The following is a 12,807-nucleotide window of genomic DNA, read 5'->3' on the forward strand; positions in this document are numbered from 1 at the left end:
CAGTACTAAAAATTAATGGTCTCCACAGCTTCAGAGCACAAAGCATAAAGATCTCTTTGGCTCAGTACTTAGAAATATCAGTACTTGGACTGACTTAAATCAATCAGCTGTACCAACTGCTCTACCCAATTTTTTAAAGAGAAGAATGCCAATCACACTCAGTATTTGGCGGAAATGTACGAAATCCTCATTATTATATATATAATTTTAATAATTATATAAAATATATATTATATATGTATTATTTTAATATAGATATTTTATATATATATATATATATATATATATATAACTTGCTGAGGTTCAATTTATTCTTTCCAATTGGGGAAAAAACCACATTTCAGTTCAAAGCAGCTGAGCATTTCCTTCTGCAGATTTTATAGAGGTTTCTAAATAAATCGTATTCAAAATTTGGGCCAAGTCCATACTGGCCAAGAGAAGCAGGAGTACTGGCAGCTGTGTCTTCAGCTCCCAGAGAGATGCTGGCTAGAGCAAGATGCACTGAGGTAGGCCAGCAGGATGTACTGTTGGCTGTCCTTTACTGCTTCAATGTATAGGAGCAGCCTGTGCCCCCAGCTACTTTTGGCTGGGTAGTGCAGCATTTGAGCAGCTGGCAGCATCATTGTTTCTAGGGTTTCAGAACATAAGCTGGCACAAGATCTGGTCTCCTCTGTTTAGTGTGCTCCTGAGCTTTGGGTAGATCCTGTCCCACTACTTACTCTGGTCTGGGATTAGGGAAGAGGTTTCCAGGGCACGTTGCTTTCTGTTCTTGCAGCGTACCAGCACGTTTTATTTTTCTGAGTGTATATTTAAAACTGGCATTTTCCTCTACTTAGTGGAATCATACATTCTAAAATCCAGTTAACAGAAGGAGGAGCAGGATCCATCTCCTTTGCAGTTCATGTTCTGCAGTGAAGCATTGCTATCAACCTGGCATTGAAACAGCTTCTTAATCTGCTGCATGGAAAAGTGCCTTGAAGTGTGGGTGTAGGGATTGCAGGCAGTGGGCCAGAAAAGATTTGACATGCCAATGAAATAATGCATTCATTCTTCAGAATATGACAAAAAGAGTCTTCTGGATGTCCTGTTGGGCTGCTGGGAGGGCAGGGAAGAGAGAACGCTTGTAAATAAAACTGGCAGGAGCAAAAGGTCGTTGTGTAGTCAGGCAGAGTCAGGTTGTGTATGCACCTGATGCCCAGTGGAGAAGGATATACCACAAAGGTAAAGGACAAAGGAATTAAAAAAAAAACTCCACAAATGTACATACTGTATACATGTACATGTTTTAGAGAAAATATGAAAATTAGCCAGTATATAAAAATGATAACACCTGCTGTGAGTTTCTCTAAATGGAAAGCTGAGAGTCCCTGAAGTATCAGCCTCTTTTAGCAACTATTGAGTTCAGAACTTAATAGACTTTAATTAGTACAGAATGGGTGCATCTTGTGAGCTTTTAGTTTGGATCAGGAATGCCCTGCTAATGCAAATGTACTGCTTCTGCTGATTTACATCATGGAATCATAAATAGGAATTTATCAGGGAACTTGCATAGAAAATGAGTATTATTCAAAGATGCGATAGGAACAGACGTTGGAAGAATGGGATCAAAATGAAGGTGAGTAAAGGTTACCTTTGCAGGATCATGCAGTTTCTTGTACGAGTAAGAACACCTCTTGAATGTTGCATAATTTTCAAACAAGTTTTCCAGTCTGTCTTTTGGTTCTGCGTGATGGCTATTGCATGCAGTACATGAAATAAAGACTCTAACAATATTGCAAGCTACAAACATTATTATGAGGATAGAAAACTTTGTTTTGTTCTTTTTTACTTAGGATTCATCTAGCTTATGCTGTAGCATAGAATTCTACAACTCAACTAGCCATGCTAGAATTTTTATAGCTGTGGAAGAGAAATAGGCAACTTTCAGACACATATTGCTGTATTTTGGGGGATTTGGTTTAACTGCAGATTCAGAGACTTTCAGGTTTTTATAATGTCTGCATATGGGGTATGAGCTTGTTCCTCTTGCCTTAAAATATGCAAATAGTTACATTTGAGATGTCCAGGAGCATTTTGCCTGGCCTCAGGATGCTTTTCAAGAAGAGCACAGGTCTCTCCCGAGTCCAGTGTCATTTATGTCAGCCTTGTGTAGATACATGTCTTGGATATCCGAAGGCATCTCAGATGACCCTGGATATCTCTGTTTAGGCAAATAAATTAATCCCTGAATGTATGAGCTCCTGTTGCAGTCAATGGAGACCTAGTCAATATGGTTAATGTAATCTGTAAAGCTATTCATCTCACTAGAAAGTAAACACCTGGGGTTCGATTCTGCTCTGTGAATATTCCAAAATTATTACAGATTATCTCTAACAATAGGATGCTTCTCTCTCTTATCAGAGTAACACTTTGCTTTCATTATTTTAGAAAAATACTTCAGCTTATGCTATTTTTTACAAATACGGAAATGAACTGGGTTGCCTATGGAAACACATGTTCCTTGGCTGAGCATAAGGCTGTGTACAAAAAAAGTTGTTCAGAAGATATGTATGTGTATGGATAATATCAAGAGAATAGCTTGAGAAAATGTGGATACTAGAAATTAATAGAGGTACTAGCATTTATTCCCAAATTGTATGATTAATATTATTTATAGGGATGAATGAACCTTTAAAGATTGCCATTTGAATCTGTTTGGTTTTGAAGTTCAAAAGCAAAAAATCTTTAAATGCCTTTTGAAATTCCAATTAAGAGTCAGTCAAAACCCATCACTAAAAAAATAGCTTTTGCTTTACAAATTAGCAATTAAAAAGTGACAAATATCTTCAATGCTTAAACACTTTTCTGCAATACTCATTATGTTCAAATAATACTTTTTCCTGGGAACATGAGTATGTTCCCCAGTATTTCTTTCTTTTCCTTTCTCTTAGGAATGCCTCCAGAAGCTCTCTATCTAACTCTAAAGCTGCACTTACTTCAGCAGTACTGGGGATTATGCAAATTATTTAATGAATAGTTTAAAATCACATTCATGTTTTCTAGTTTCAAATTGTAATATGGGTGGCTTATCTTGCTTTTATGTTTCTTTTCCTACTGTTTTTTTCCTCTGAGTTTTATTTAATTATTTATTTTAATTATTTTAATTATTTTCTTCAGTTTTAATATATTCTTCAGTTTTCTTACTAGAGTAGTAATAATTAGGGAAAGTAAACTTTTTTGTAGTACGAGAGCATATGAATTCTTGAACTGAGATTATTTCCCTATTTTAGTAATCGTTGTTCATGTTAAACATGGCTTAAAGCAGCCAGTGCTCTGAAGAACGGGCATTCCATGAGCTGATGTGTCTTAACTCCACAATATTATGTGGGGTTTTATTGTTAATATTTCTCCCCTTTGACAGTTTCTCTGTAGAACATGGCACCACTTTAGCAGAATAACAAACATCAACTGCTGAATGTATTAATACTGTGGAAAGCAATTTAGTATTGTATTGTTGTAAATTATGTCCCTTTACTAGCAGGTTGTTTTATTATGACAAAGATTTCAATTTTATCTGTTCTCGTAGATGTGAGGAGTTATTGTTTGTGCAAGGTGCCAGCGTACTTGAGAAATGATGAGAATAGTTCACCAAGAGAATAAAATGTCTGTCTCTCAGAAGAAAGAGAGCAGAATGAATTCAGACATAAACTACTTAGAGAGAAGAAAAAGTGAAAGCAAGCATGATGAGGATGTAGGTCACTAGGTCAAAAGAACAGGTCAGAGAGGGCTATCAATGGGAGAATCCTAAATAATAGTTATTGATCAAGGAGAGTCAGTGACCACTACCCTGATGATCAGTAATTTCAGACAGTGCAGTTAGGGATTTATTGAACATTAATATTCTTGAAATAAATAGGAAAAGAATGAGCATTTCTACTTTGTATTTGTAGTTGGGCCTATATCTGAACTCAAACCTGAATTTCGGTTGTGTCCTTAATTTTGGATTGCTCATTTGGACTCAGGTGTAGGCCTAGGAATATGTTGTGGGAAAAATTTTGGGTCTGTAGTATTCCTTGGCATAGATGGAAGAGCTCATTCACCACTCACTCAGCATGCTTGCCTAACCCATGTTAGTTTGATAAATTTGCTACAGAGTCCTTTCTGCAAGGGTTTCGGCATCACCTGCTGCAAAACCAGCTGGGATTTTAGGGAGCTGGAGCTCAAACTTCCCTTTTAATATTAAGGATGCACAGCACTGAAATGTTAGTGTTTGACTGAATTTTATTTTCTGTGCTTTGCATACAGATATAGATACAGATACAGACTTAGGATGTAACAAACAACCCACAAAACAAATTAAAGGCACCGTTGGAAGCAGTGTAATGTAGCCTAAGTCTCCCCACTTCAGTGTGAGTTCTGATGCCCTTTTCTGCTCTCTGCCTAAATCCAACTACCAGAAGACTACTGAGAGGTGCCTGTTTTTTCAGGAGAATAGGTTTAGGTGAACACTGTCATGAGAAGTAGAGAGAACCTAATGAATTCTGAGACCACCAAGTTTAGACAGTCCTAAAAAAATAAGCAGAATAGCTGGGCAGTGTGTGTAGTTGAATGTCTAAATTTAAGATAGATGAGATTTAAGTGGATCCTGTCTTCTTCCTCTTTTAGGGTTGCATATCTAATAAAATTTTCTTTTGTTGACAGAGTAAATTGTGGTTGTCAGAAGGAACAAAGTCTATTAGAGCAGACTGGATGGCTATGGAAAAGCTGCGTTCCTAATTTTTCACTTTCTTGCAATGGAATGGAAATATCTTCTTTTTGGAACCCATGATAGATTTGATATACAATAGGCCTTTCACATAATTAAACAGTTGTCCCAGTCATGATTTTTAAAAATGATGTTTTCTGTGTTGACTTTAGCAAAATCAGATGCACTTTTCAAATAGGTGCTTCATCACAGTCTAATTATGTAATGCCTCCAAAATGTCCTCATGGATAAAGCAGTATGAAGACGTCGTCAACATCTCAGATGTGCATGAGCAATAAAGAACTGCAGGCAGGAATGATGAAGCTCAAGGGTTTTATTTTAATAGAAATTTTCCCTCCCACCCCAAGCTGTGTATGCTTGTGTTTGCTTCTAAACTTTGTTACCATAGGCCCGCCCAGTGTAAAAGAGTCAAGAATTTGCATACCCTCTGTGTTAAAGTATTGTTTTAATGAGCATTGCCTGCGTTCACATCACTCCAATGTGTTGTGACAGGAATTTTGGGTGCATGTGGTATTTTTACAATGAACTTGCAGACATACCTGTGTTCACAGTTTTACATGTACGTTTGCAGAAACCTAGATAAAAATATACTTCTAAGCAATTACTTTGTTAAAGACTCAAAGGCTGTGTCTAAAGAATTGTGCTGAAAGGCTGTCTTCACAATAGACCAAAGAGCACTTCCCAGCCCACTTCTCTAGGCTCCCTCTCATCTGTGACCCGACTGTTGGGATGAGACTTGGGCAAAACACTGTCCCTGTTATGCACGCTCTGACTTCTGTGAGAAGGAGACCTGACCATCAGGGACTGCTGATGTTCTCTAGTTACACTCTTGATTTGGACAATGGCGGGACCACAGGTGCTGTTTGTACCATGCAACATAGGCAGAGTGATGTGTAAAAACTGTCTCACCCTATATCAATTGACTAGCTGTAGGGGCATAATTATTGGAGAACTTCTCAGACTTAATTGAGATAAAATAATGACATCAGGTATAGAAATAAAGTCTAGTTTAAATCACCATTAGATAGGTGATGCGTGAGTGACTGTAAAATTTCTCAGATAGGAATTATTGATTGTTCTTTCTGCAAAACAGTGAGGGAATTTCAAGAGAGGTCCTACAACATTTTGCCACTAGCCTAATTTAGCAGAGGAACACAAGTCTAATAGCCATACACTATAGGTCTATATTTTTAGGTTTGGTCCTTGTGTCTAGTCAAGGAAGAATGACTGTAATTTGATCAGCAATTTTTGTCTTCTGTGGGCTGAATTGACTTCAGGAAATGCCTGCCTCTTTCCATGGTCTCCAGGAGTAGGCTCGGCTCCTAATTTGTGTGGCTTTCTTGAGCACCTGAATTAGAAGGAGAAATTTGGGTCATTGCTTCTGTAATTTTTGGTGCATTACAACTTTAATTTTAAGTTAATCTCTGAAGTTTCAAAGAAAGAATATGCCTTTGTCAGCCACTGTAGCTGCTAGAAGGGACTGCTTTGCTCTTCTAGTTGTACTTTGAGGGAACATTTCTGTAATTTTTTAACCCATCATATCTGCAATATTATCAATAGAAAACCCATCATGGATTATTGATTTCTAAGAGTAATTAATATTCAGCTTATTTTTTACTGCTTTTTATTTCAAATGCTTTAGTTAGGGAATAATAGAAGGGAGTATGTTATCACTGAAAGAGAAAATACATTGCCCACAATCAGGGGTAAGCTAAACAGTACTAGAGTGTACATCACATGTTTCAGCTTTAGAGAGTCCTGCAAACTGTAGCTAACATCCCTTAACTATTTAAGCCATCAGAGAATTGTGAATATTAATGTTGTTTGTTCCTTCTCCCTGGCTTTCATATAATGTGCCTGATTCCTGTTACCACGAGAGTTTTGCTAATTTACACCTGTTGACAGTCTGCTCTCCTTTGATAATTGGCCATTGTGGGTGAATGACTAACAAAAATGTTGTCTGAACATCAAATATCTGCACGCATAAATTGTTAAACCAAAGCATTTTTCCTCCTGTATAGCATATAATTCTATCCATTATTACTGCCACCTTAAAAGACTGCATATGCCTGAAAGCAGAAAATTAAATAACTGTTTGCCATTAATACAAATTATTGTGTTGTGACAGCTTGCTAATCAACTAAAGTAAAAATGGTGCTGTACAAATAGCACAATTGCCTTTTAAGTAACTTTTTTTTTTAATGTGCATGAGAATTCTCCTTGTTTGGGCCTTTGAATCCTTATAGGATTTGTCTTCTGTGATATGTTAATATTCAGATGCATAAATAAAGCTTTATTTGAGTTATGCTCTGATGCAGAATGGGTTTCTCAGTATAGTTACTCTGTACGTAATCATGGGAAACATTTGACCATCATGTGCTGGCTATAGATGTTACTTCCCTTATATCAATTGATGTGCAAATGAGTGATTTAGTATTGAGCAGATTTTGACATAACGATATTTACCTTCTGCCATATTCAGGTATGGGCTGTTTCTGGGGAGCCGAGCGGAAGTTTTGGAGCCAGAAGGGAGTCTACTCCACTCAAGTGGGTTATGCAGGAGGTTATACTCCAAATCCTACCTACAAAGAGGTCTGTTCAGGTAAGTCTTTCTCTTTGGTTTATAAGGATTGTGAGTAGAATCCTATCAAATTATGAGTGACAATGAAGAGTAAAATGAGTGACTGCAGCCACTAAAGAGATTGGGTATTTAGTCAACCGTATTACCGGCCTTGCATCCTAAACTGTACTGAAATATACGGTATGTCCATCCCATTGTAATTTCCTAATAATTAATGAGTTAATGTATCTACAAATATTCTGAGGAAACAAAAAAAAAATTTCTTCAGGAAATGAATTCTGTTTCATATTATGCAAATGTATTCCTTAGAAAAAGCATGAGCTTTGATTTTACTTTTGTCTGTATCTGAGTGTGAGAAAAAATCAGAAAGCATACGTTCTTTCTTTTTCATACAGTCATAGAAACGTTTAGGTTGGAAAGGACCCTTAAGATCAAGTCCAACTTAACCTAGCACTCCTAAGTCCACCACTAAACCGTGTCCCTAAGCACCATATCTACACGGCTTTTAAATACCTCCAGGGATGGTGACTCCACCACTTTCCTGGGCAGCCTCTTCCAATGCTTGACATAGCCCTTTCAGTGAAGAATTTTTCCTAATATCCAATCTAAACCTCCCCTGGCCTAACGTGAGGCCATTTCACAGAATCACAGAATCACTGAATCACTAGATTGGAAAGGACCTTCAAGATCATCAAGTCCAACCATTAATCCAGCGCCACCATGTTCCCTAAACCATGTCCTGAAGTGCCACATCCACATGTTTTTTGAACACTTCCAGAGATGGCGACTCCACCACCTCCCTGGGCAGCCTGTTCCAATGCCTGACCACCCTCTCGGTGAAGAAATTTTTCCTACTATCCAATCTAAACCTCCCTTGGCGCAACTTGAGGCCATTTCCTCTTGTCCTATTGCTAGTTACTTGGGAGAAGAGACCAGCGCCCTCGTCGCCACAACCCCCTTTCAGGTAGTTGTAGAGAGCGATAAGGTCTCCCCTCAGCCTCCTCTTCTCCAGACTGAAAACCCCCAGTTCCCTCAGCCGCTCCTCATAAGACATGTGCTCCAGACCCCTCACCAGCTTCGTTGCCCTCCTCTGGACACGCTCCAACACCTCAACATCCTTCTTGTAGTGAGGGGCCCAAAACTGAACACAGGATTCAAGGTGCGGCCTCACCAGTGCCGAGTACAGGGGCACGATCCCTGCCCTGCTCCTGCTGGCCACACTATTCCTGATACAGGCCAGGATGCTGTTGGCCTTCTTGGCCACCTGGGCACACTGCCGGCTAATGTTCAGCCGGCTGTCAACCAGCACCCCCAGGTCCCTTTCCGCTGGGCAGCTCTCCAGCCACTCCTCCCCAAGCCTGGAGCGTTGCATGGGGTTGTTGTGGCCGAAGTGCAGGACCCTGCACTTGGCCTTATTAAACCTCATACAGTTGACCTCTGCCCATCGATCCAGCCTGTCCAGATCCCTCTGCAGAGCCCTCCTACCCTCCAGCAGATCAACACTCCCACCCAGCTTGGTGTCATCTGCAAACTTACTGAGGGAGCATTCGATCCCCTCATCCAGATCATCAATAAAGATATTGAACAAGACCGGCCCCAGAACCGAGCCCTGGGGAACACCGCTTGTGACCGGCCGCCAGCCGGATTTAACGCCGTTCACCACAACTCTCTGGGCTCGGCCATCCAGCCAGTTCCTCACCCAGCGAAGAGTAAACCTGTCTAAGCCATGAGCTGCCCGTTTCTCCAGGAGAATGCTGTGGGAGACGCTGTCAAATGCTTTACTAAATTCCAGGTAGACAACGTCCACAGCCTTTCCCTCATCCACTAGGCGGGTCACCTGGTCCTAGAAGGAGATGAGGTTGGTCAAGCAGGACCTGCCTTTCATGAACCCATGCTGGCTGGGCCTGATCCCTTGGTTGTCCTGCAGATGCCCTGTGAGCACTCTCAAGACCAACCGCTCCATAATCTTCCCCGGTACAGAGGTCAGGCTGACAGGCCTGTAGTTCCCAGGATCTTCCTTCTGGCCTTTCTTGTAGACGGGCGTCACATTGGCAAGCCTCCAGTCTTCTGGGACCTCCCCTGTTAACCAGGACTGCTGATAAATGATGGAGAGTGGCTTGGCAAGCTCCTCCGCCAGCTCTCTCGGTACTCTCGGGTGGATCCCATCAGGCCCCATAGACTTGTGGGTGTCCAGGTGGTTTAACATGTCCTTAACTGCTTCCTCCTGGATTACGAGGAGTCTATTGTGCTCTCCATCCCCATCTTCCAGCTCAGGGGGCTGAATACCCTGTGGATACCTGGACTGGCTATTAAAGACTGAGGCAAAGAAGGCATTAAGTACCTCAGCCTTGTCCTCGTCCTTGGAGATGATGTTCCCCGCCATATCCAGTAGGGGATGGAGATTCTCCTTGCCTCTCTTTTTGTTGTTAATACATTTGTAAAAACATTTTTTATTATCCTTTACGACTGTGGCCAGACTGAGCTCTAGCTGGGCTTTTGCCTTTCTAATTTTGTCCCTGCTTGACCTAACGAGATCCTTGTACTCTTCGTGAGTTGCCTGCCCCTTCTTCCAGAGGTGATAAACTCTCCTCTTTTCCCTGAGTCCCAGCAAAATCTCCCTGTTCAGCCAGGCCGGTCGCCTTCCCCGCCAGCTCTTCTTACAGCACATGGGGACCGCCTGCTCCTGCGCCTTTAAGATTTCCTTCTTGAAGACTGTCCAGCCTTCCTGGACCCCTTTGTCCTTCAGGACTGTCTCCCAAGGGACTCTCTCAACCAGTGACCTGAACAGGCCAAAGTCTGCCCTCTGGAAGTCCATGGTAGCAGTTTTGCTGACCCCTCTCCTTAGTTTGCTCACAATTGAGAATTCTATCATGTCGTGATAGGTAAGCCCAAGATGGCCTCCGACCACCACATCTCTCACCAGTCCTTGTCTGTTTGTAAACAGCAGGTCCAGCAGGGCACCTCCCCTGGTGGGCTCACTCACGAGCTGTGTCAGGAAGTTCTCCTCCACACACTCCAGGAACCTCCCAGATTGTTTCCTCTCTGCCGTGTTATACTTCCAGCAGATGTCCGGTAGGTTGAAGTCCCCCACAAGAACAAGGGCCAGCGAATGCGAGACTTCTGCCAGTCGCTTATAGAATGTCTCATCTGTCTCTTCATCCTGGTTGGGTGGCCTGTAACAGACTCCCAGCAAGATATCTGCCTCATTGGCCTTCCCCCTCATCCTTACCCATAAGCATCTCTACTTGGTCTTCACAATCATTGATTTCTATGCAGTCAAAACACTCCTTAACATACAGAGCCACCCCACCACCTCTCCTTCCCTGCCTATCCCTTCGAAAGAGCTTATAGCCATCCATTGCAGCACTCCAGTCATGAGAAGCATCCCACCATGTTTCTGTGATGGCAACTACATCATAGCTGTCCTGCTGCACAATGGCTTCCAGCTCCTCCTATTTGGTGCCCATGCTGTGTGCATTGGTGTAGATGCACCTGAACTGGGCTATTGATTTCAACTCTGGCACGTTACCCCTAGGCTCAACTCTAGTGAGCCTGGTTTTATCCCCTTCCCCCTTCAAATCTAGTTTAAAGTCCTCTCAATGAGGCCTGCCAGCTCATGAGCAAGAATCCTTTTGCCCCTTGGAGTCAGTTGCACTCCATCTGCTGCAAGGAGGCCCAGTGCTGTGTAAACCGCCCCATGGTCAAAACCCGTGGTTTCCTCTCATCCTGTCACTTGTTACTTGGGAGAAGAGACCCCTTTGCTACAACCCCCTTTCAGGTAGTTGTAGAGAGCAATAAGGTCTCCCCTGAACCTCCTTTTCTCCAGACTAAACAATTCCAGTTCCCTCAGCTGCTCCTCCTAAGACTTGTCCACTAGACCCTTCACAAGCTTCATTGCTCTTCTTTGGACACGCTCCAGCACCTTGATAGAGCTCAATGCACAGTATCCTATCATTTCCATGCCAAACACTTGCATTTATTTTTCATTGCACTCTTATACTAATCCTTCTACAGTACTGATAACCCAATACCATTTCTTTCTGTGATCTAAAACAGAGAACCACTGGCAGCCAACTGACTAATGTTGCTGTTAAAGCAAATTCTTGCTCTCCTATACTCGCTGTTGGAGAACAGCTTGTAGGTTTTCTTTTGGTTTATTTTCTTGTTAACACTTTTTATGCCGAATGCTGAAGTTGCTATACTGTTCTCACTGACAATCTGTCACATAGGCCTGATAGAAAGAGTGTAAAAAGTTCAGTGGCACAAACAAATAATGGACACTAGCAACAGTGGAGAAGTGCTGCAAGGCACCTGAAAAATCAGAAACTTCTGGAAATAGTAAAAAATGTGAAAAGATATGTTTTAAGGTGATATTTTGTAGGTAATACTGAACCCTAATAAGAAATTGCCTTATAAATGCTAAAGAAAACATATAGATTAGGGAGAATTTCCGGTGGGAACGTGTAGCAGTAGGCATGCTCCTGAGTGCAAACGTATAGCGTAGAAACGTAAAAATATCTAGAACAAAAAAAAGGACACCATGCCTTTAGCATTAACTGATGCATAGATACCCAGAATTCCTGTAAAATGTAGCAATGAGAATCTATGGAAAGATCAGTGATGCCTGTCTTATTATCCAAATGCTCCATTATTTCCTAATACTTTTGTACTCTTTTATTTTGTACTTTCATCATTTGCCTGCACTATCTGTAATTTTTATAAGCATATATGGTCCAAGACCTATCTGGTAATTATTGTCCACTCTGTTTAATGGCCTGGGTATTAAATAATTAGATTATTTATATAGAATAGGGAGGTGCAGCACAACTCCTCTTTCCCAACGCACTTGTGGTTCCAATACACTGAGGAGAGTTATGATGGACTGTTGAGCATTTCTCCAAAGATACTGAGTGCTGGCTGTTGGCCAAGGGGAGATGTGAACACAGGACAAAATGTTGTAACCAAAGTAGTAGAAAAAAGGTACCATCTCTTTTAATTCTGTGCAGTATAGGCTGGTTTTATATTTCAGAATAGCTCCATAGTACTGTGAGCTTTGGGTTTGGTTGAGAACATTTGAAAGCTTTTTTTAGCTACTTTGTGTGTGGTATTTTATCAATAGTGAACAAAAATAAAATGGTAATTAAATAATAGGAGTCCTGGAATAAAGAAATGGGAAAAATCTTTGAAGTTTATTTCTCGATAGTTTTTTTTTTGCTTAGATTTTTGTAGTGCAAAAACACAATTGAGTTTATTTTCCCAGTGCTTGGTTTTATACGCATTTGTATTATGGATGTTTATATGCCTCCAGATGCTGGACACTGGAGGATTTTTTTCTTAGAGATATCCAGAAGCATACACACATATTTCATAGGCTTGTCTGTGTGAACATAAATGGGATATGTCTGTGCTACACATTTCTCTTCCTACTTGTGCAGATGAGCTGAATTGGAGAATTTACTGTTTTCTGCATGCTATTTTTTTT

The 12,807-nt window shown here is 41.0% G+C and overlaps 1 protein-coding gene across 1 annotated transcript in view; it reads left to right on the plus strand.

Annotated features, from left to right (window-relative positions):
* MSRA (methionine sulfoxide reductase A) overlaps positions 1-12,807 on the plus strand; it is a gene marked incomplete at both ends in the record, with an annotated part of 305,267 nt that overhangs the window by 141,139 nt on the left and 151,321 nt on the right. Inside the window, one exon of the mRNA XM_081997076.1 lies at positions 7,227-7,346. Within this exon, the coding sequence (XP_081853202.1) occupies positions 7,227-7,346 (120 nt within the window). The remainder of the gene's footprint in view (positions 1-7,226; positions 7,347-12,807) is intronic.

Source organism: Phaethon aethereus (genome assembly GCF_964289735.1).
Source record: "Phaethon aethereus genome assembly, chromosome: 3".
Lineage (NCBI taxonomy): Eukaryota > Metazoa > Chordata > Aves > Phaethontiformes > Phaethontidae > Phaethon > Phaethon aethereus.